Below are 25,164 nucleotides of genomic sequence, written 5' to 3' on the forward strand. Positions count from 1 at the left end.
GAACGTGGAGGACGGAAGGGGCGTGGGTGGGAAGTGGGAGCCGCTGCTGCGTCACCTTGTAAGCTGAGAGATATCATGAATGCAGAAGGGTAGTTGTGGAAGGAGTTCGAGGGGCTTTATAGAGCAAAGTAAGTAACGCCGCTCGCCTCGCCGCCCCAGCCCCAGGAAGCGGATGAGATGAGCAATGGGGGGGGGGGGGGGGCGCCGGGTCCGGGGGGGAGGGGTACCTCTGCACCAAAAAAAAAAAAAATCACACACACATAAAAAATTTCACCAAAGGCAGGGGATCAGCGGGGGCACTTTTTGGCACCCCCTGCCAAGTGGCGCCCAGGGCACGTGCCCCCCTGCCTCCCCGATCGTTACGCCCCTGGCCTCACTTACTTGTATGTTCGTACACCACTGCTCCAGAAATAACATCTGCTTGGAGAAAACGATCCACCACAATTCCATCTTTCTTCACAAGCCCATGTTTAGGATGCCGAGCAAGCATGAACATTAGTTTCATGTCATCACTATCTGCGTCAGTGGCAAAAAGATATGCTGATGTGATGGACACTGCATCACCTTCTGGACACTGCATGAAGGGAATGAGATCAGCTTTCATGACAGGAGGTTCATCATTTACAGGCATCACCTGAAAGAATTGCATAAGGACAGTATGTAAAAACCACATTTGTATATGGAAAACATGATTCACTGGAGACTGGCAATTGTGGAAAATGTGTTCAATAGAGGCAAGAAGTAGATGATTAAAAAATATCAAGGCAGAGAATAAACCAAAAGGAGAAGAAGAAAAGGTAACATTGTAGGCACTACCAAATGCAGTACTTACAGCTGATGAAAACTAAGTATTAGTTTATTAATGGACTGTCCAAGGACCATTGTACACATTTGAGGGTAAAAAAAAAATCAGCTTTGCCATTAAGTGTCCGCTTGACAGGGAATCACAGACAATCCAGGCTTTCTGATGAAGGGTGTGGCATGTCTATATCTAAACAAATGCTGCTCAATCACACATTACATTTTTGGGATTATAGTACAGGCAAGTGTGTATTGCAGCCTTAATGGTTTATTATTACTATTATTATTTCTTGTTTACACAGTCAGACAGGTGTTATTGACTGGTTTGTTTTATCCAGACGTCGAGTCCTTCCCAAGGACCTGGGATGGCTGAATTTTATTATCAATGTTGTTGCTATTATTATAGATATCGTTGCAGAATATAGGCTGTTCCTAGTAAAGCTGCTTTTTGTAATTGGCTGATGGAGATTTCTGTGGCCCCTATGGTGTTGAGGTGCTCTTCAAGTTGTTTTGGAATTGCACCTAGGGTGCCAATTACCACTGGGATTATTTTGGTCTTCTTCTGCCACAGCCTTTCAATTTCAATTTGTAGATCTTTGTATTTGGTGATTTTTCTATTTCTTTTTCTTCTATTTTGCTATCCCCTGGTATTGCTATGTCGATTATTTTCACTTATTTTTCTTTCTTCTCGACTACAGTTATATCTGGTGTATTGTGTGGCAGATGTTTGTCTGTTTGTAGTCGGAAGTCCCATAATATTTATGCATCTTCATTTTTGACAACTTTTTCAATTTTATGGTCCCACCCATTTTTGGCTACAGGTAGCTTGTATTTTTTGCAGATGTTCCAGTGTATCATCCCTGCTACCTTGTCATGCCTTTGTTTGTAGTCCGTCTGTGCAATCTTTCAACAACAGCTGATTAGGTGGTCAACTGTTTCATCTGCTTCTTTACAAAGGCGGCACTTGCTCTTTGCTGTTGATTTTTCTACTTTTGCTCTTATTGCATTTGTTCTTAGTGCCTGTTCTTGTGCAGCCAGTATTAAACCCTCTGTTTCTTTCTTCAAGTTGCCATTCTTAAGCCATTGCCAGGTCTTGGTGATGTCTGATTTTCCACTTATATTGTGCAAATATTGACCATGCAGTGGCTTATTTTTCCATTTTTCTGCTCGGTTCTTGACTTGTTCTTTCTTGTAGGCCTGCTTTGTTTCATTGGTGTTGAATAGTTTCTCATTATTGACTATTTTAAGTGCATCTTCTTCACTGTCCTTGATATATTCGTCAAGGCCTCTTTTTTCCTCCTCTACTGTTTGATGGACTTGCAGCATTCCTCTTCCACCTGAGCTGCGAGCGAGGTATAGCCTATCTACATCACTGTGGGGGTGTAGAGCATGATTGATGATCATGATTTTCCTGGTCTTACGATCTAGCGTCTCTAGCTCTGCCTGGGTCCAGTCTATTATTCCTGCAGTGTATCTGATAACAGGTATAGCCCAGGTGTTTATGGCTTGTATGGTGTTCCCGCCATTGAGTTTGGACTTGAGGATTTTTCTAATTCTCCTGATGTATTCACTTCCAATTTTTCTTTTAACTTCAGTGTGTGCGATGTTATCAGCCTGGAGAATGCCCAAGTATTTGTAATGTTCTTTCTTTTCCAGGTTCTTGATCTTGCTTCCATTGGGCATTCCTTCTGTTTTTGTTATTTTTCCTCTGTTCATTATTAATGCAGCACACTTGTCTAGTCCAAACTCCATTTCTATATCGCTACTGAATATATGGACAGTGCTTAGCAGTGATTTGATTTCTGACTGGGACTTTCCATACAACTTCACATCGTCCATGTACAGCAGATGGTTGATTTTACTTGATGTTTTAGATGTTTGGTATCCGAGGCCTGTTTTGTTTAGTATTTGTGAAAGTGGAGTCATGGCGATTGCCAACAACAGAGGGGATAGTGAGTCCCCTTGGAAAATGCCTCTTCTAATGCTAATCTGTCCAAGTGTCTCGCCATTTATTGTTAACTGTGTACTCCACATGCTCATTGCTTTTTAAAATAAATATCTGAATGTTTTTGCTGGCACCAGTTGTTTCTAAACATTTTTGTATCCATGTGTGACTATTATTATTATTATTATTATTATTATTATTATTATTATTATTATTGAAATACAGCTTTGAGATGGAGCGTATTTGAACAATGGGCAGGAGTGGTGCTTAACTCTTTCTCTATTCACTGCTTCTTCATGCCAATTTTAACCCCCACCTGCTGACCTCAGTGGGATTCAAAATGAGTATTTATGCATTATGTGGGTAGGCGAATTCTCAGAGTAGAGCAATCTGGTATAGAGAACCCCCACCATTTCTCTTTTAAGCCCATCCTCTCCCAAAGCTGCTGCTGTTGAAAAAAGAATGGCATCCTTTTAATCCTGAAGTATGCACTTGCACACAAAGATGTGGTTAACCTGTTAAGTATATACTTAAAACACAAATATCCAAACTGTGTGAAGCAGTCCTTAGATGTCTCACTCAACATCCAGAATTACATACTGTAACAGAATCTTGTGAAAACACCCCATACAGATAAATTGATAGCTTCTGATTTTACAGATAGTGGTATCTAACCAGATAATCACTTTAAAAGGTGCCTCTTTGCTCCATTAAGTGGTGGTCAGAATGTAGAAGTATATCCTTCAACAGCATTATATGTATATATTCACCCTTAAGTTGGCTAATAATTCTGAAGCCTACTCTTAAAGTGGTGACTCTCTTATATTTAGTGGGGGAGAGTAACTGGCCCTACCCAACCACAGCAAAGCATTTTTTCCAGTGGCTGTTGCTGGTGTCTAATTTTAGATTGTGAGTCCTTTTGGGACAGGAAACCATCCTATTTCATGTAAAATGTCCTGTGAGCTGTTGCTGCTGCTGCTTCTGCTTCTGCTTGACGAAAAGCAGTATATAAATTTGGCCTCACCTTCCAGGGTTTTTAAATTGTTGTAAATGCTTTTAATCTGCTGTAACCTGGTTTTCCAGGGTTTTTTAATTGTGTTGAATATTTTAATTTTAATTGTTTTATGGTGCTTTCTAATCTCTGTTTGTAACTGTTGATTGATTTTAATTGTTTTGTTTTAATGTAAATTGCCCTGGGCCATTTTTTGGAAGAGTGGTATAGAAATTGAATAAATCAATAAATAATAAAATAAATATTAATAATAATCATAATAAATTATTAATAAATATTAATAATCATTAATAATAATTCTTTGTAAAGTAGTATCTGTTCCTTTAAATGTGAAATGTATAACTTATACTTGAAACAAAACCTCTTTTGCTGATGCATTGCATTCTCAGGATAGAATTCTGAATGGATTCATCCTGACAGTAGGGGATAAACTGGAACAGGTGCAGATGTCCATTAACAAGGGCCTGTCAAATCTGTTGTCTAACCAATATTGTCACATAAACCTCCTAAGTGAGATAGAAATCTCATCCAATTTAATCGTTTCCAGATTCTGAAATAACTGCAAAGCCTTTTAAAATATTTTAATTTTTGGTTGAACTTGCATTCTGATGAACCTTGCACTGACCTTAACACGTAGGACAAATTCTAAGGCGTTGACACCATCTGTAGCTACAAGCAGGATGTCATCCTCTGGGATCTCTGAGCCATTGTGATGATATCTGTGGGAATAAAATTCTGAACTAATTCCAAATATTGGCATTATTAATACTGCTAATATCAGCGACAGGACCACCAAATTGCTACCCAATACCTACAACGTGCTAAATGTGACGTATATCACGGCAATCATAGTCCCTGCCTGTCAGGAGCTCACTCGATGGAAGACGCTGGCCAGACTATATGACACAATAGCCAGTAGCTCAAGTTCCAGTTTTACTGCTAAACCGTCAGGTTTAACAATCTCACCAAGAATACCGAAGTGAGGAGTGAGAAGCTCAAATTCCAAAGTCACAATCTCTCTGATAAAAGCTCCAAATCCAAGCGGATTTGACGTGTTGTTTCCAGCAGTTTGTTCAAGGCACAGGCTGCCCGGTTTATAGTCAGCAGCCACGTACACAATCAACACTCCACCCCCGCCAGCTGCCATAGATTCAATCCGGCTTCTGGCTTCTCACCAGCCGACTGCTCCTCCGTAATGCCCTCCCCTGCTGCTGACGTTTTTCCCGTCTGCATTCTCGAGGAGATAGTGGCCATTCAAACTCTGGCTCATATCCTGGCCCTTCTCTCCAAAGACCACCTGGCTCTGCTGGCCCCTCCTGCGCCAAACACTCGCCCTGGCCGGTCTCAATTACCTCCCCATTCACATCACCAACCTGCTCCTCCTCAGGCACCTCCCCACTTTCTAGTAAGTCACCTGCCCCCCACTCTTCTCCAATGTCCTTGGAGTGGGGGCATGACACTGCCCAGAGAAAGCTAACAATCTACATTAAAATAAAAAGGTGGTGATGAAAGGAGATGTTGGGGGCAGAGCTTTGATGAGAAGGCAAGGCAGCCACCTAGGGTGAAGTACACACAGGGATGCAACAAAGAACAATTTTAACTATTAAGTGTTATGAAACATATTTTTACTACAAGAAAATGCCTCCCTCCATGGCATATATTGTGATGCATCAAGTCACAGGCATTAAAATGAAGGCTAAATGCTTTTCTGTGGGTAATACACACGGTATTTTGGTGATCTGCGGTGTGGGGGAGGGAGTATATTATATATTATATTATATTATATTATATTATATTATATTATATTATCAAATTTATACCCCGCCCAAACTTACATCTCTGGGCAGCTAACAATGTTAGGGGCTAACAATGAGTTGTGCACACTACAATGAGTTGTGCACACTAGCACACAAAACAATGTAAGCCCCCCCCCACACACACACACTGTAGCCCCTAAAGGCAAATTGTAGTCCCAGATTGTGTAACTAGCTCTTGTTCATTGCAAAAAATGATCACTCTTCCTGATTCCAAAAAGTATTACATCTCAGTCACAGCGAAATCCTGTGCATATTTACTGAGAAGTCACACTATGTTCCATAGAGCTAGGGTTGCCAACATTTCATTGCCAGAATGAGGCACACAAGTTTGTAGGGGCTGGCTGTGGGGGCTGGGAGGTGTATGCAGTGGTAGTCAAGAGCCTGAGTATCATTGACGTATATGTTATTGAATTATATGCTATTGAATAAATGAGGGACAAATGCCCTATAGGAACCAACATTTCATCCCTGAAATGAGGGACATCTTGCGTAATAAAGGACAGCTGGCAACCCTTCATGGAGCCTACTTCCAAGGTAAGTGTGCATAGACCTGCCTCTGTAGTAACAATGGTGGTATCAGTTGATGGTCAACATGCAGGCAATAGACTACTGGTGCAGCAAGCAAATTTGCGTTAGCACGAGACATTGACTTAGTTGTACTAATGGGGGATTTGCAGAATTGTGCTCTTGTGTTCTTGCACAAATGTCCCTGTAAATACAGTGAGGCATGCTATAGCTGCCCAGCTGCCTAGAGTGCAGCATGCTTGTGATAGTGCAACCATATGGAAGTGCAAGCTCCAGACTTAGTGTAACTAATGTCCTTCCACAAATAGTTTGTGGTTGCACCACTTTGCATTTTTAAAATACACTAAAATACTGAAGCTCTTATACTGCTCTTAACCACATAAAAGAACATAAGGAGTTGCCATCTACTTATCGGTCCATCTAGCTGCATAGACAATCTGCAGTTGTAAAACTACAGTCCTTAAAACATACATCATCATGAAGCCAATCATGTGTTTCAGCTCTTGGCACTGTTACATTCACTGGATGAACTACAAGAACCCGAAGCAAGAACAAAGACAACATTTTCTCTTCTCACTTGACTTTGGACTTGTGCAGGTCTTCATATGTCAGCTGGTCCCCTTGATTCATAGGAATTCCATCCACTTCAACCATCCCGTGGAGAGGTGGTCTCAGGAGGTAGATGCGAATGTTTTCCAGTTTGGTATCTGCATCCGAAATCAGAATGTGGGCATCTGTAATTAAGCATAGGCCCCCTTCTTCTACTTTCAAGTTGCTTGTAAACACCTGAACAGAAAGAAAGAGAACAGCTCCAGTGCTCTCTCAGAAGCAGATTTACAGTCCTCTCACTTCAAGGCAATCCTTTTCATATAGCACAACAACATTCTGCAGCCTATTGAACAAGCTCCACAGCTGAAAAATAAATGGTTCCATCTACAGTACTTAAAGAATTGCTCCAATTCCGAAGCTTGTTTCATTGTTGTTCAATCAGGCTTTAGAAATGACAGACGTTCAGTGCAATTCTGTACATGTTTACCCAGAACTAAGTCCTACTGTGTTCAGTGCAGTTTTCTCCCAGGTCAGTGTGCACACACAATTGCAACCTGAATTCTGAGATATTTTTAAAAAGAAACCAGAATAATCAAAATATGTTTGAAAAACCGTATTTTAATATCCATCGTGACATTTGCTAGTATTTGGCCATGTTTAAAGATGTAAAAATCCTAGATGAGATCAACATTCATTTAGTCTAATTCTACACAATGCACCTAAACTATGGGTTAGTATCCTGCCCCTAGTTGTCCAAGAGGGAAATAACCAAGATCAAATGCGGGAGCAAAAAACATTTTCTGACTCCAATAAGCTGTAGCTGAGGGTAGAAACACAGTTTACTAAATAGGATCTCCCAACACTGAGTTCACCTCATAATATTAATAGAGGATCTTTCCAGGGGCATAGCTATAATTGAACAAGGGCGGGGGGGGGACAAATGTCCCTAGGCCCCTGAGGGATGTGGGGGGGCCCTGCCAGCTGATCAACAGCTTGCTGTTTGCTCTCTTCATCTTGTCTCTATGAATAAGAAGATGGGGAGGGACCATCTTCACTTTTTGTCCCAGGGCTCACTCTAAGCTTGCTATGCCCTTGGATTGTTCCTATGTAGGGAATAATTTGCAGGAAGGAAAAGGTGCTTAACTTTTCCTGATCCCTCTGATTCTCCCTTTCAAATCCTGCTGGCAGGTTCTCTCTCTCTCCCCGCACCATTGCTGTTCTCTCAGATGAGACTAGAAAGAGCCCAGCTGCGTGAAAACCGAATGGGGGATGGGGTAGACATTTGGAAGGGAGAATCAGCAGCCACAGGAAGGATTAAGCACTTCAACTCTCACCATTGATTCTTCCTTGCAAATGCTGCCCTCTGCATCATTGTTTCTTCCCTTACATTCACATTTACCAGCAGAGACCTTATGGGAAACTTGTGTATTGGTAAAGTGTGTCATTGAGTCAGTGTCGACTTCTGGTGACCACAGAGCCCTGGGGTTTTCTTTTGGTAGAATACAGGAGGGGTTTACCATTGCCTCCTTCTGTGCAGTATGAGATAATGCCTTTCTGCATCTTCCTATATCACTGCTGCCCGATATAGATGTTTCCCATAGTCTGGGAAACATACCAGCGAGGATTTGAAATGGCAACCTCATGCTTGCTACGCAAGTCATTTCCTCGCTGCACCTTTAGGTGGCTTGTGTATTAGTATAACATGTATTTTCCTCCTGATGCACTAAACCAGAAATCGCAAAAAAGAAAAAGAAAAAAAGAGGTTCTTTCTGAATTTATCCAACCCTAAAAACATGATCGAACACTATGGACATTCTACTTGGATTTATCAGCCAATAGCTGAGACTTAACAAAAAGAACAGTTAAAATAATTTAAAATATGATATGGTCTTCTCATTGAAATTTAGGTCTGGGCAAAGTCTAATCCTAGTAGTAGAACAATCATACCTCTGGAGCTTGATTGTCCACTGGAAGAACAGTAAGGTTGAAACAGAGTCCATATAAAGCTCCACCATGTTGATTGCGGACTGAAAACTTGAACTGAATATACTGAGGCTCAGGACCAATATCTTGCAAAGGTGGCATGTAGGCAATTTTCATGTGATTTACAGCATGCTACGGATACAAACAATAAATACAATCAAAATTAAATGTAAGATACATTTCCCCCCTCCAATCCAAACCTATGTCATTGTAAAATTATAAACTTTAGCTTTACATCTGTATCACCAAGCTCTTCCTTTCAGGCACAAATTAAAAAACCCACATTAAGTAAACATACTCTGATTAAGGCAATGTTTTTGTTTGAGGCAATTGTAATGAGGCAATTTGTAATGGCAAAAGGCTGGAGTCCAATAAGTTTCAACTCATGTCTCAAAAAGCAACTTTGAGTTACTGTCATGCTATTTGTGTACATGAGGCTTGAATGCAACGTTGGGTGCCCAGGAATATCGTATGGTTTTAATGTGATTGAGGGCTATTCAAGGATATAGGCTTGCAAGTATATTTTAACTCGCATGTGCTTTTGGTGTCATATGAAGCAATGTGCTCTACCTGAAGTGCACGATTAATCCTCCACTGATTATTAGTCGTATGGAGACATAACCCAACACTAGCTGGGAAAAGATGTGGGGATGTTTACAGCCGAAGGAGCCTTGTGAATGAAATCAATGAAAATGCATTAGAACTGTGGTGATCATTATATTAATGCCATTTACAAGGGAAGTGTGAAGAAAGCCCTTTAATTTGAGGTAGGGCTCCATCATGGAGCCTGTTTTTAGCTGTGCAGTATGTGAATTGGTTTGCAAAGTAACCACATTAATCAATACATTCTATTTATTGTTTCCCAGAGCCTCTAGTATATTTCCAGATGCCACTCCTGCTCTAGAATATTCAGAAATATAACATATCTTCCACATAACATATCAGTTGGGTATATTTTTCTCTTCCTACAATTTGGCTGCAGCAGAAAGTGTTTCTGAGCATGCGCAGAATGCCTCCCTCTCAGTATCACACTATTTTGCTACAACCAGCTCTTATATATCCAGAATTAAGGGATGGGGCTATTGGGAGAAGCATATAAACTTAATTTTAAACTTGATGCTTCTCTTCCTTACCAACTAAGAACTACAAGGTCCTCATAATGATATATAACTCTTGGAGGGAGACTCTGGGGGAGAAATATGGATGATGTTTGGGGAGGAGAGGGGATTTTCTAATATATGTTTGACAAGTAGAAGGACAAGTAGAACACTTTCATATAACAAACCTGAGTGAACGATCTCAGTACTGGCGTAGCAGGATCCTTGATCAGCTTAGGAATGCTGTCTATTAAAAACAATTTCCCAGCATCTGTGTGGCTGTGCAGAAAGATATTGTCAGTTAAACAAATACATATAAATCCCAGCTCCCTGTGGGTGTAATAGCTTCCCCATTTCTGGTAGCCTTTAAAAGAGCTTTCAAGACTCATTTATTTAAGCAAGCTTTTGTTGTAAGTTGGTTATATTGTTATTGCTCTTTTTAGAGTGCTGGACTAGGTCTGGGGAGACCCAGGTTCAAATCCCCACTCAGCTATGATACTTGCTGGGTGACTCTGGGCCAGTCACTTCTCTCTCAGCCTAACCTACTTCACAGGGTTGTTGTGAGGAGAAACCTAAGTATGTAGTACACTGCTCTGGGCTCCTTGGAGGAAGAACAGGATATAAAATGTAAAAAATATATTTTTAAAAAATTATCTATTATATTTTTATACCTCCTGGTCAGTATATCTCTAGGTGGTGTAAAAAATGTAACACACAATATAAACAGAGTTAAAAGAGTTAAAATTCCGCACAGTAAAAACAGTCTGATAAAATAAAAACAAATTAAACAGTTTAAAATTAATTTTAGTTAAAGTTAAAAGCCTGTGAAAACAGGTGCATCTTGAGGGTCTTCCTAAAAGTAAACATAGAAGGAGATGCTCTTATTTTAATGTTTGGTTTTTAACTCTGGTTTTCTTGTTTTACTTTTGTAAACCACCATGACAATCATTTGTGTATATTGGTATAGAAATATGACGAATGCATGCATAATTAAACAAACAAATAATAAAATAAACTCTTCAGAGAGCAATACAATAAAGAGATTTATTTTCCAAAATAAAATGCCTTCCTGCCAACAGCAGAGCACATTGTCCTCTCCTGTTCCCACCCCTCCCCACCATGTTTCAGATAACTTAACAACGGATGGTAAAATCAAAGCAAACGAAATGTGCCATACAAGCAAAGTACCCTTTGGGCCAGCATTTCCTGTCACTTCATTCATCAATCAGCAGTACATTAAACTACATGGTCAGTGAGCTGCCTGCAGGATTGAGACCTTGGGGTGCATGACCAGGCAGTGATACTGGCAGCACACCATGTTCGTCTACTTACAGGGGCTGCTTTCACATGCATCAAACGACTGAAGACTACTAGGAACTGGCAGCCAGTAGGGCTGACAGTGGAAAGAATCAACATGCAGGTAATGAACAGCAGGAATGGAGACAGGTTTAGCCCCTACAAAAGCCAGCCTCTCTAAAAACCTCTTTGAAAATACCCCCCAACTCCTTAACCTAGGAGGCCCAAACACAAAACATAAAAACTAGATCCTAGTCACACTTCTACTTGTCACTTGCACAACATCCTGAAAACACACACTTGAAGTATACATGCATTCAGACTCACGAGTGTTTGGATAAAAAGAAAGGCGGTGAAGTTATGTTGTAGATGAGCTCCCTTTCCTGTGCTTCGATGTCTATGTAATTCAGATGTTTCTTAGTTAGATGAGCAATCTCAGTTTCCTTGACGGTTAAATGGCGGCTCACTCCAGAAGCTTCTTTGGGAAGCTGATCATCCACAGGGATTATGTGTATTATTACCACCTAGTGTAAGGATTTAGGGAAACCATCATACACTGAAAAAATAGGCCACTGGAAAGACTGCCAATGACAGGTTACAGTGTTTATGATGAGCCTTTACAGTCCGACATTTAGCATTTACTGGAAGAAGTGATGAATCAAGGAATACTCTATAGGTGCCTCTTGATTCTCTATACTTTGGTTAAATTCGAACTTTAAAGTGTATAAACATAATCATGCATTTAATAACACATACCAAATTTCAAGTCTCAATGTTTCTAATATTCAAGAAACATATTGTATTACAAACAAATATAATATGCTAACTACTTGATTTAAACTAAAGGTCAATAAATGGAGACTATGCAGCGGGAACTGACTTGCCTAGCAAGCATGAAGTTGCCAGTTCAAATCCCCACTGGCATGTTTCCTACACTATGGGAAACAGCTATATCAGGCAGCGGTGATATAGGCAGATGCTGAAAGGCATCATCTCATATTGCGTGGGAGATGGCAATGGTAAACCCTTCCTGTATTCTACCAAAGACAACCACAAGGCTCTGCGGTCACTAGGAGTCAACACCAACTTGACGCCACAACTTTACTTTACCTTTACCAGGATTCAAGAACAAAATGAGGCTATTCTCACAACCAGTGAAAATCGGGCTAGAAGAGGCTAGCCCGATTTTAGCTGGTTGTGTAAGCCACAGGGCTCGCAGGCGAGCCCTTCTGGAACGTCTGAGGGGGTTGGGGGTGGGAGGCACTGTTTTACAATGGTTCTGCTCCTACCTCTCAGATTGATTCCAGATGGTGTCGATTGGAGACTGTTGCTCTTCAAAATCTGAGCTTAAGTATGGTGTCCCTCAAGGCTCTGTACTTTCTCCAATGCTTTTTAACATCTACATGAAACCGCTGGGAGAGATCATCAGGGGATTTGGAGCTGGGTGTTACCAGTACGCTGATGACACCCAGATATATTTCTCCATGTCAACTTCTTCAGGAGCTGGCATATCCTCCCTAAATGCCTGCCTGGGAGCAGTAATGGGCTGGATGAGGGAGAATAAACTGAAGCTGAATCCAGATAAGACCAAGGTACTTATTGTCCGGGGTCAGAACTCTAGAGACAATTTTGATCTGCCTGTTCTAGATGGGGTCACACTTCCCCAAAAGGAACAGGTTCACAGTCTGGGAGTACTTCTGGATTCACACCTCTCCCTGGTTTCTCAGGTTGAGGCGGTGGCTAGGGGTGCTTTCTCTCAGCTCCTGCTGATATGCCAGCTGCACCTGTTTCTCTAGATCAATGACCTCAAAGCTGTGGTACATCTGTTGGTAACCTCCAGATGACTTTTCTAATGCGGTCTACATGGGGCTGCCTTTGTATGTAATCCGGAAACTTCAGTTGGGTCAGAACGCGGCAGCCAGGTTGGTCTCCGGGTCATCTCGGAGAGACCATGTTACTCCTTTACTGATGGAGTTACACTGGCTGCCAATAGGTTCCCAGACAAAATACAAAGTGCTAGTTATAACTTACAAAGCCCTAAACGGCTTAGGCCCTGGGTATCTAAGAGAGCATCTTATTCATTATGAGCCCCACCGCTCATTGGGGTCATCTGAGGAGGTCCGTCTCCAGTTACCGCCAACTCGTTTGGTGGCTACACAGAGACGGGCCTTCTTGGTCGTTGCCCCGAGATTGTGGAATGCGCTCCCTGCTAAGATACGATCCTCCCCAACTCTGGCAATTTTCAAAAAACACCTGAAAACCCATCTTTTCGCCCAAGCTTTCTCAGCTTCCTAAATTTGGGGGGTTTTAATATCTGGTTTATTTTAAAATTAAGAACCTGATTTCAGGGTTTTTAATCACTGTAATTGTTTAATTGTTGTTTTAAAATGTTTTTAAATTGTTAATTGTTATGTTGTTTTTTAATTTGTTTTAGCTCTTTACTGTTTTAGTGGTTTGTTTTAATTGTAAACCGCCCTGAGCCATTTTGGAAGGGCAGTATACAAATCAAATCAAATCAAATCAAATCATTCAAATGAATGAATGAATGAATGAATGAATGAATGAATAATATTCTGGTAGGGCTGGGAAAGGCCCCTTCTTAAGAGCTTCTTCCAGTCAAATGTAGACAATACTAAGCTAGAGGAGACTGAGTCAGTATAAGGCAGCTTCCTATGTTATATACCTGCCCAAATATGCCAATAATTGGTCGTGGATAATACCAAAACCACATTTAAGAATAAAGTCTAAACAAGTTATAAGATTTGCAGCCCTGTGCTCCAGCACCTTGATAGTGCCCACTTATTGGCAGAGTGAAGTTTTACTCAAGCAGCTGACATTTTATTTTTTGTTTATAATGAAATATATCTCTTGAACAAATGTTTGAAATTTGGTGTGCAAGTTCAAGCATAAGTTCAGTCTGTTTGGTGATGAGAAACAGGAAATTTCCACTTATTTAGATTATAATTATTAATTTAAAATATGTATATTCCACCCCTCCAGTGCAATATTGCACAACAATTAACAAATCTACTTAACATTATTGAACATTACTGAGCCCTTTCTCATGAGCAGTGAGAAAAGGTTACCAGGTTTGCAGAGAAGAAGTCCTAAAGACCTCCCCTCCCCACAGACGATCGTTTTGCCATCCCTGGGCAGGCGGATTGCCTGCCCACATGAGCACCGGCTGCTGCCAGTAGCTCTGAGGGTCATGGTGCTGGGGCGCATCACCATGCGTCACCTCGCCTCCCGGAGCTCCAATAATGCATTGTGAAAGTGCAGGGTGCATTATGGGGATCCCCCTTCCCCTCCCTGAGTTGGCCAGCTGTAGCTGCAAGCCGCAGGTGACACACGATCAAAGAAATAGGGTTAGGAGAAAACTCAATCTCCTAACTTCGTTTTGAAGAGAGGCTGCGTAGGCGGGTTTGCCACCGTGGTGCCGACGGGATCAGGCCCGAACCCGGTGGTTTACACACGCGTGCAAAGCCGGGCTGGACTCCCTTCGCCTGGTTTTGCACACACATGTGCATAGCTTCATTACGTTCTGTTAGATCTGTGTGGCTTACAAAAATATCCCCAAATGACATACCTGACTATCGGAAAGATTGGGAGGGTCGTGGCTATCACACAGAATGAATTCAATTGAATCTTCAAATATTTCTCCTCCTAAGTGATGGTAGTAAATTATCCCATTAAACAAATCTTTCTGAAGAAATTTAGTCACTGGGTAACCTATTGAATTACAGACAGAAGAAAGTATATTTCAAACCTATTATGAATTACAGTTAACAATTACAGATAATTATACCTCCATAGCAGAGTTCAGCAGAGTTCTGATAGACAGGCAGAGCAATGCTATATTTCTAATTTCCTTTCCATGAAACCTTACACATGAGAGTTAGCTTTTCTCTTTTCTTATCTTGTAATTCTGAAGCTAGGCCTTTGTCATAATGCTGTCACAGTCCACATGTAAAAACAGTTCCTTAACTTTTCAAAGGAAGGAATGCAACAACAAAAACAAAATCAGCATTTCCACTGATACCTTCTCAGTGAAAAGAAAAGAGTAAGATGCATGTTCTTTAGAATTGTTCTAAAGAATATCCAGGATCTCCAACAGAGATGTTGTTGGCCTACATCCAGACTAGTATTGCACTAGGACACAATGCAATGATGTTTCACAAAGAAATGAATGCCTGTTTCAGACATTCTAGCTCTTGCAAGAGCAAAAGATGTTGACACATAGCACAAAGTGTTGAGGAACACAATGCACACCACATTTCAGACCATGCTTTGCAACATGTTGCACAACTTTGTACATGTCTCAGAGGAGATCTTCCAATTCTCTCTTGTGCAATATTGTGGAACACCACAACTTTGTGCAGCTCTGAAAACTTCTTAAGTGTGCACAACTTACCTTGTTGTGGTAGCGCAACCTTAGTCTGGATATCAACCTCTATATTTGAATTGCTTTTTAGTTGACACAGGTGACATTGGCTAGGAATTGTGGTACGTACCAAGAAAATGCCATTAACTACACAAGATATTTGAATGAAGAAGTAAATAAAACAAAATTCTGAGAAGTTCACTTTTCAGAGTCAACAGTCAAACTCAGAGAAACTCAGTTTCAGTCTATGGACTTTCCCAGGAATAACTGATGGTAAAATTTGGTGTTCTGCATTGGCTGGGAATGACTAGAAATGAATCTGGTCTTGTACACATCCATTAAAATGCCATTGATAAGCAAGGTTGATTTACAGGTATGCTGGTGGTGCATCAAATGGCATGGGTCCTGAACGAAGTAGTTAGCCACCTGTGTGAAGTGAGTTTAACCCTGTGAGTGAAGGTGACTAAAAACTAGGAGATCTGTTCATGTGGTGTTTGGATGCCACTTTATATAAATGGCGGCCTCTCTCTCTCTCTCTTTTTTTTTGGGTGGAAACCACAGCACTAAAATAACTTTGGGATCAAACCACTATATATACACACATGCAGGGGGAGGATGTGTGTGTACTGCTTGGAAGTGAGTGGCTCCTGCTGGCAGTGCAGTGGCAAATCCACTTAAGAGAGCCCGCCGCTTAGTCAGGGTTAAGAGCACAATAGCACCCTTAACCTAGGCTAAGTGCTCGTGTGTCAGTGCTGTATGGTGCTGACACAGGAGCAGGCTCCCGGCGAGTGCCGGATCCCCACAATGCACCATGCACTTATGTGGTGCATTATAGGATTGTTCCAGCCCCCAAACCTCCACGCATGGGGCGGCAGCAGAGCGTATCAGTATGCGTTCAGCATGCTCAGACCCTACAAGAGGTCTGGGCTTCTGCTGCCTTCCCTGTCGCCCGCCACCAAGCCCTTCTCACCAATCATGAGGAAGAGCACAGAGAGAGAGAAGCTAACATAGCCCTGGTGCCTTTAAACATTAACAAATCCTTTCATCTATATATTTAATAATGAATTCAGTAATACACAATCTGTTTACTGAGGTTCAGTCCTGCTTAAGAGAAACAGAGTGCCAGAATTAGCAAGTTGCAGAGAATAGTTGGTGTGAGAGGGAAATGGGAGTAACTATGAGACACACATGAATAAAGAGAAAGCTTGACATCAAAACATTAGTAAAAGGGAAACAATTATTTCCCACCAGCAGATGTCTAACAAATTACCAAAGAGTTCTGGTCCAGGCTTCTTAATGATTTCTCCTGCTTGTGATGGCTTGGTGACATTGAAGAGTATGTAGTCATCACTAGAGTCTGTGTCAGAGGCTTGAAGCATGGAACCTTGGATCAGAATAGCTTGCCCTTCATACACCTCTATTTCAACATTGCTGATGAGGAAAGGGGGGCTGTCATCTTTAGGCAGAATGTTAATTGGAAATCTGTGGCGACTGCTGTGTTGGTTATCAAAGATCCTAAAGACAATGTAGTCCTTTATAGAATCACTGTCATCGTGGTGGTAACGAACAACACCAGCCTTAAGGTCTGAAACTGTGAACATGAATCCTTTTCCCCCTGTCAGGCAATAGAAGGGATTCAATTCATAACTCACATATATATCAGAAAAGATGAGATAAAAGGTTAGGAGTGGAGACTCCTTAAGACAAGTTTAGAAGAAGAACTGGAAGGTCAAGATCAGAAAATCCATAAACATCCGGGTACCACAAATTCATTCATTCATTCATCAACTGCCCCTCCCTGAATTCTCCATGAGTTGTTGCAGAGAAATGGTGGGAGAGATGGGACTGGTCTCTCACTTGCACTGGCTATACAGAAGACAAGAGCAGCAAGAGAAACATTTACCACATTTGCATGAATTCTGTGAACCTCTACACAAAATAACGTAAAGCCCAACTCTATCCCAAGTCTTTTGCAAGTGCCAGAGAACTTGGAGGAGGAGTTGGTAGCAACGACAAACTACAACTGGCTAATAAGCCAAGCCAAAATTTATGCCCCACTAAAGAGTAATTAACATAAGGTTTAATTGTCCTTCAGTAGGATGTGGATTATTCTGGTTATCAAGGAATGGAGAACCCATGGCTTTCTTGTTACCCACACAAAAGCTTGTGCTCAGGCAAGACAGGCTAAAAAAAAAATTAAATAACTGTGATTCCTTCACCACAAGCATCAAAGCTGGGTTACTGCATCATTGTAGATTGAGCTGCTGATACAACATCCAGTTTTCTCTATGCTGTTGAGAAGCAAATAAGAATGTGAAGTGACAGAATCAAAGCTCATTGTGAACAGAATATGACAAAACACCACAGAACCTAGAATCTCTTGATAGTTTTTTTAAAGCAAGTTTCCAGGATTGGTGGTTGAAGATACAGATTTGAAACTATAAAACACTTCAGCTTTTAGCAGACTAGAGTTCCCTATTCATTCTGCATGCCTTCATGCTCTAACGTACAATGTATCTGGAGTATAATGTACCTACAATTCTACAGGAATTCATTGTCTCTCTTAAAGCATTTCCATCAATATCATCTCTGAGCAGGAATGCACCACAGAATAATACATAGCATGGGCATACAGGAGAGGGGTAGTATACAGCCTTCTATCTATTATAACTCTTGTTACTATATTAATCTACTTACTATGCCCATTACTAGGTACAGTCTCATATAGAACGTGCCTCCCTGATTCAGAGAAACCCTTTTGTGTTCAAGGCTGACCAAAAAGGAGTTAGACGTATATGGATGTGTCTTCATACATTCACACTTACAGAAACCCCTACCCGAAGCAAGCTTCTCGGTGCTGGGCTTACAGCAGGTACCATTTGCCACAAACTGTGCTCCACAGCAATCACTTACTTACTTACTGAATAAATTTGTATGCCGCCCACTACCAAAGTCTCTAGGCAGTTTGATGCCTCCAAATGAGCACTGACCAGTTATGAGTCAGATGCAGCTTCTACATTCTTATGGGCGGCTGTAAACATGAATTGTCCAAAAAGTAGGATATGATACCTCTTAGTGTGAGCTGTCCATGCTGTAAACCATCAACAGTGACTATGCGGACACCACTGATATCATCATTGTCCACAATTTGAAACTGCTCCCATGTTATAGGACGAGACTGTCCTTCCAGGAGATCAAGACCTAGAAAAGAAAGATAAACTTTCTTCTTTAGAAGAAAAAACTACTGAACCTGCAAGTCATTCAAAACAATGAGAGCAATCCAGAACCATTAAACTCACTGAGAGTTATTTTCCATCAATTTCAATGGATATGAATTGTATGTTTTGAACGAGATGTTCAAAACTAGCATCTAAACTACTCTTAGGCTCTTCACAAGTGGTTAGAATGTATACTGTCATTAAATTAATGCTCATCCATTTAGGACTCTGCAGACAGCTCTTTGAAAAATCACCTCACACAAGGACCATTTGAAGAAACTTCACTGCAAGCCAAGGCTTTCAGAACTCATTTTCACAAGGATATTCCCTTCAGTCCAGTGAAGGCCGCCATCTACTCAGCTGATGCTGGTGTGTGACTATTGTAAACTTCACCCAGGCCTTATCATGAGACAGGGGCGTGAACTTCATGGTGCTGGCAGAGCTCAAGCCCCCTCTGGGATTTCCCGGAGGAATTAATTGCCCCACCGGGCTGCCATGTGTGGGAGTGGGGGATGGGGCTCAAGCTCTCCTCCAGATTTCCTGAGGGAGTCAATGCCCGCTCCCGGCTGCCAGTTAGCATCATCAAGCTCTCATGCTCAAGTTCATCAGTCAGTTAAACAACACAGTCAGTCTTGTGTTGTCTTTGTAGCAGCTCAGCAAGTTCTTAGGAGGCACAGGTTCCCCTCAGGGCCCCTTTCAGTCTAGCATTCTCTGATTAGAAGTAATATAGCAAGGAGAAAAGCTAGTGGTGCTCTATGCATGCAGGTGCTCTGCCCAGAGAGATTGTATCCCCTAAGGGGAATATCTAACAGTGCTCACATGTAGTCTCCCATTCAAATACAAACCAAGGTAGGCCCTGATTAGCAAAGGGGAGAATTCATGCTTGCTACCACAAGACCACTCCTCCCTTGTGCCCCCATGACCCCTCCCCAGGGAATTGAGAAGTCTAGACCCCTGTCATGAGAGAATACAAAGCTACTATTACACTGGTCAAAACACCAAAAAAGCAAAAAGCCAGGGACTTTCCACAGCCCTTTTAACAACACAGCAACTGAATTATCATGCGACATCTCACTTATGAGAAATGGCTATCACAGATCAGCTACCATGGATAAAGCTGACCTTTTCTCCCCAAAGCTAATATTTGGCTCAGTAACTAGTACTTCAAAGTCAAGGAAGATAAGATCCTAACCGGTGGAAACAATACTAGTTTTGTTGCACTTAACTTCTGCAGAGACATACTGATTTTTACAAGAAAGTTACTCAGCATTAAATGAATTCTCACCTGTATTCCATGAAACCCGGGGAGCATTTGTATCTGCTGTTCTAACAGAGATATAAACAGTAATTGGTGAACTTCTTTCAAAGTAGAAATCATGAACTTCAAACGCTACCTGTTACACAAAAATGGACACATGGCTTATCAAAAATAACCAGGTTATGATAAGGCTGCTGGGCATACCTAGTATAAAACAGAGTAAAGAAAGGATTTTGATGGCATGATAACCTACAAAAGAACCCAGGAGTTTTAAGTGTTAATAATTTGAAACTAGAATATTAAAGGAGCCTATAATTTATCTATGGCTTTTCATGGTGTTTTTTTTTTTAAAGATGTTTTCTACAGTTAATTTAGAATAATTCCAGAATAATTCCAACATTATCAGTTGTGAATCATAGACATTAACTTCCACAAGAGGGAGCACTAAGTATACTTGTATGGGATTTTTGCCACAGAAATGGAAGAGCTAAAGAGAACAATCACTAAAATTGTGAAATTCAGAAAGCAATTAACCCAACATGAATGAGAGAATTACAGAATTACTCAGCAGGGATTTATGTGTCTAGCATTATGGAGAAAATGTAAGAAGAAAGGCATGATTATTAGATGTATATTAATGTATAATTTCCTTGCTATTACTAGAGTACATAGAGCATAACCTTGTTGAACTACAGTAAATCAATCTATTGAGGCTCTCACAATTAATTTGAATCCATAGACTTTCATTTGCTGCCTATTCCTCTTTGACAAGCACCAATTTTAATCTTTTTCCAATGGGAAAACAATTCCTTCTTCTAGGAAGCTCTTCATATACGTTTGAGGAGGGGGCATAGCTCTGTGGTAGATCACATCCCTTACATGCGGACGGTCCCAGCTTCAACCTCTAGCATTTCCTGTGTTGGGCTGGGAAAGATTTCTGCCCCAAATCCTGGAAAACTGCTGCCAATTGACAATCTTAGCAAGATTAACCAGCAGTCGGACACATTATAAGGCAGCTTGTTCATATCAAACATTCCTTTTTCTAACTCTTTTTAAAATTGCTTTTAGAAAACGTCTACTGGTACTATATCAGGCAGCAGCAATATAGGAAGATGCTGAAAGGCATAATCTCATACTGCACGGGAGAGGGCAATGGTAACCCCCCCCTGCATTCTACCAAAGAAAACCACAGGGCTCTGTGGGCACCAGGAGTTGAAATCGACTTGATGGCACACTTTACTTTTACCATGCACTTATTTACTCTAAACTTCTGGTCTCATAAAGTATTAAAAGGACAACTAAAATATTCAGAATAGTAATTAAAAATAAAGATATAACAAACTTTAAAATGTCATAGCAAAGGGCTCTTACGACATAGAATTCACATGGATGTAGGTCTCCTGTCTATAAAGTGGGAAGTATTTCTGGTAGATTTGCAAGATTTCATTAACTGATGTAATTAAACAAAATGTCAATACACTCAAATGTAGGGCTGGTTCACACACATGCATAAAGATCGGCTCTTTTGTCATTGGTTAATTAATTTAATCATTGGTTAATTGCAGCAAATGTGTGAAATTGCTCTGTAGGAAATATTAGGTGCAACAGGTTATTCTGAATCGCCACAGGAGAGTGATATTCACAGAGGAGTGATCAGCTCAACTACCACCCACCCCACCCACACATTTACTGTACACAACACATGTGCAGGTTCAAATGCAAAGGAAGACACAATAAAACAACATCAATCTTATTTCACTGACCTCATAATTTCTCCTTTCTGAATGACTGCAGTTTGGAGGCTGATACGCTATAAGCATATCATTAAGGTCACTCCATGTGAAGGATGAGATAGGCTTTGTGTGGTCTTGCAGATGAGTGAAATAGCCTTCTTGGGGTGGTTTGGTAATGTTGAACACTAGTAGAGATTTGGGTGTTTCACTGTCTTCGGCATCCAATATGGCTGTTGAAAAGGGACTCAGAATAAACTGGTCAACTTCCAAGATGAACATAGCCATGAAGGCAGCTTGAGGGGCTTGATTAGAAATTGCACCTCTGATCTGAACAGGAAGCCAAGCATGCTCAGACTATGGAAGCAGAAAGAAACATCAAGGTAGCATGTGACAAAAACAAATGTTTAATTGCAGCTGAATCATTCCCTGAGAGTCTGATCCTACGCCTCTTTACTATCAAACAAGCACTGCTGAGTTCAGTGGGGCTTATTCCTAAACAAGATTCTAGTCTGGATTCTAGTCTGCAAAAACAGAGCTGTTTTTAGTGTAACGTTTTTCTCTATGGAAGATCTTTTTGAATAACCCTTTGGAAAATGTATTAAAACTGGTAATCCAAGTGGATTTGTCAGGAGAGTTGCATGAGAAGGCAAGGCCAGCCCATCCATGAAGTGGACTATGGCAGTTAACGTCAGGTAGCAAACGGGGGGCAGGGGCAGCAGTAGTTGCCACTGTCACCCACCTCTGCCATCGTTCCTCCTCCTCCCTTCCCTTCCACACACCCTGAATTTAAAATGGGATAGGAGAATGGAGCAGAAGAGGAAGTGTGAAGGAGAGAAGTGGTGGGCTAGAGTATCCTCCATCTTGCTCAACTACTCCTCTCCTCCATACTTCCTCTTCTGCTCCATTCCATTTCCTCCCTTTGAAATCCAGAGAGTGGGGAAGGAAGAGGAAGAGAAGGAGGAGGAGTGGGTTGCAGAGGCACTGCCACCAGATAAGGGAGGTAGATTTTGCATGATGCAGGGTATGGGGAATGGGTTCTGGCACTTGGCAACCTGGTTCCAGCACAGGCCAATCTTGGGCCACCCTTGAAAACAAGACACAAGAGCAAGCTTATATAACTTGTGGCCCACCAAGCAGACAGTAGCCTACCAGTCATGTATTGTGGCCTGTCAGGTGTTTCATAACCCCCTAACCCATTTTTGCAATCCCAGGCACTGTCAGGCAGCAAAAATGGGATGTTAGTTGACTCTCTGATGGGCTACCTTGCAAGAGTGATAGGATGCATTTGGCTTAGTAAGTCAGATGTTGTGTGGCCCTGTAATAGATTCTAGACATCTCCTGACAAGCAGAGAGAAAGGAGATCTTTCTGGAAAACTCACATAGGGCCAAAGTATACATTACTTGAGGCATGTGATTGGGGCTAGCATGCTTATTTTTTATTCAGTTAATGGCAGCCAGATTGGGCCACGTCACAATTCAGCACCATGACAGTTCAGAAGGGGAGGGGTTTAATCCACTTGCTATGGTCCCGATCCAGATCACATTCCCCCCTGGCTGATATTTGCTTTGAAAAAAGCTTCCATCAGTATATTAATAGAAATAATTTCACACAAGTGAATGAAAATGTGACAATAGAAAAGCCCTCTAGTTACACTTCATCAAAAGTCTAACACTAACACACACGTTTGTTTTGATATCTGGAAGTTTCCAAATCTATGAGTGTACAATTCAATTGAACAACCATTTCACTGCAAGTCACAAGCTTGTGTTTCCCTGCTCCCTCACTCTCTTTTTTTCAGGGCATGACATAGTCAAACAAGTGCCAAAATAAGAAGCACTTCCCACTAGTCCTTTGCTTTTGTTCGTTCTTCTTTCTTTTTTTGTGACATTTGAACCAGGGGCGTAACTACCATTAGGCAAGGGGAGGCAGTCGTCTTGGGGCCCCACTGCCTTGAGGGGCCCCCCAGAGGCACATCACATGACTCCCCACCCGCCCATGTTGCACCCCTATGAATTATGTTGAGTCTCTTGGAGATCGGCAGGAGCAGAGAGTAAAAAAAACCTAGATTGTGAAGTGTGTTTGTGTGTGTATATCAGCGAGGGGCCCATTTTAAAATCTTGTCTCTGGGCCCCCTCCAACCTCGCTATGCCCCTGATTTGAACACTCATACCAAATGTAGCTGTGACTGAAACACCATGGGAATAATCATGGAAAATGCTCCCGTTATATCCAGGGAATTTTCCTTCCAGCTTTGTGACAATCCACAGACTGGCAGTGGAGCTCCAGCAGTCTTGCTTTTTTGCACAAGAGTACAAATACTCCAAGTGCCCACACTCTGGAAGTACTAGTTAGATTGGAAACATGTCGTTTGATCACCACTGAGTGCAACATCACCAGAGCTTCACTGTGAACCTGCAGCAGTGCAGGCAGAATGGCACTGTCCACATTACACTGCTCAACACCTCAGCCACCTTTTCTCTTTGGAATACAGGTGGGCAATGTCCAACAGAAAAGTCAATTTCCCTTGTTCTCTTGCTGCCAAATGCATTCTGTGATGATATCGCGGCTGGTGGTAGTGGGAAGTATAATTATTATGGATGGTTATGTCCAGAATCCAGATCAGTTACAGGCTGCAAACTATGTCTGGGGGATGCTAAAAATAGGGCCAGTAGGCTGTCTGTAGCTGTTGAGTTATCTGCTCTCTTCACAATTCTAGAAGATCAGGTGATCCAGAACTGCACAAGCTCATTCATCTTACCTTGTACACAGTCTTGCTTCTGCTATCAGTGAGATCCAGTCTGATCGGAATGTAATCAACATTAGGTGAAGGGGGATCCAAGTGCTGATATCTAAGATCCATCAGAAGAAAATCCTCACAGCTCATTCTGGTGTTTTGAATAGTCTTCAGGCCTGAAATACAGCTCCCAGTTGAGCACTGTTCACCTGTCCTGTGTTCTAATGGTCCAACAGAAATTACAGTTAAATAGTTATTTCAACAAGAACTTGAACAGAAGATACAAACCAATTAAAGTTAGCTAAATTAGCTCTGAGTGCCCACCTAATGGCCCAGCAAGGAAGTACCTTGTCTAGGGAGCAAGAGGTTGCTGGTTCAAATCCCCACTAGTATGTTTCCCAGACTATGGGAAACACCTATATCGGGCAGCAGCAATACAGGAAAATCTACATGGCTCTGTGGTCGCCAGGAGTTGACACTGACTCGACAACGGCACAACTTTGCCTTTACTTTAAATTAGCTCTGAACTGCAACATCAGTGAAATAGAATTATTCATTTTTCTCTGTTGCTGTGCCCTCCCTGACCCTTTGAACAATGACCCTTCTGATTATGACTACAAACAAGAAACACCTGTTCAGAAAGTCCAATAGTCCCTGAATATGCCAGAAATAGTTACCAAGGAGGAATTCTTTGTAGATCTCTCAGAGGAGGAGGGCGCATTGCCAGATTCTTAGCCCAGGTATGTCAGTTCAGGCCTTTGAAGTGAGGAGTCTGAATCAACCATCAAAGCTGTTCACAGTTCTAGGTGTGGAG

The 25,164-nt window shown here is 41.5% G+C and overlaps 1 protein-coding gene across 1 annotated transcript in view; it reads right to left on the minus strand.

Annotated features, from left to right (window-relative positions):
- Positions 1 to 355: 355 nt before the first annotated feature.
- The window catches only part of LOC128343648 (FRAS1-related extracellular matrix protein 1-like), a 38,276-nt gene continuing 13,467 nt past the window's right edge, over positions 356 to 25,164 (minus strand). Inside the window, exons 4-15 of the mRNA XM_053293079.1 lie at positions 24,375 to 24,571; positions 21,646 to 21,969; positions 19,910 to 20,018; positions 18,476 to 18,607; positions 16,677 to 17,021; positions 14,612 to 14,754; positions 11,353 to 11,549; positions 9,918 to 10,008; positions 8,597 to 8,764; positions 6,678 to 6,886; positions 4,384 to 4,477; positions 356 to 634 (exon numbers count right to left, since the gene is read on the minus strand). Of these exons, the coding sequence (XP_053149054.1) occupies positions 374 to 634; positions 4,384 to 4,477; positions 6,678 to 6,886; positions 8,597 to 8,764; positions 9,918 to 10,008; positions 11,353 to 11,549; positions 14,612 to 14,754; positions 16,677 to 17,021; positions 18,476 to 18,607; positions 19,910 to 20,018; positions 21,646 to 21,969; positions 24,375 to 24,571 (2,270 nt within the window). The 3' untranslated portion in view covers positions 356 to 373. The remainder of the gene's footprint in view (positions 635 to 4,383; positions 4,478 to 6,677; positions 6,887 to 8,596; positions 8,765 to 9,917; positions 10,009 to 11,352; positions 11,550 to 14,611; positions 14,755 to 16,676; positions 17,022 to 18,475; positions 18,608 to 19,909; positions 20,019 to 21,645; positions 21,970 to 24,374; positions 24,572 to 25,164) is intronic.

The sequence above is a fragment of the Hemicordylus capensis genome, chromosome 2 (genome assembly GCF_027244095.1).
Source record: "Hemicordylus capensis ecotype Gifberg chromosome 2, rHemCap1.1.pri, whole genome shotgun sequence".
NCBI lineage: Eukaryota > Metazoa > Chordata > Lepidosauria > Squamata > Cordylidae > Hemicordylus > Hemicordylus capensis.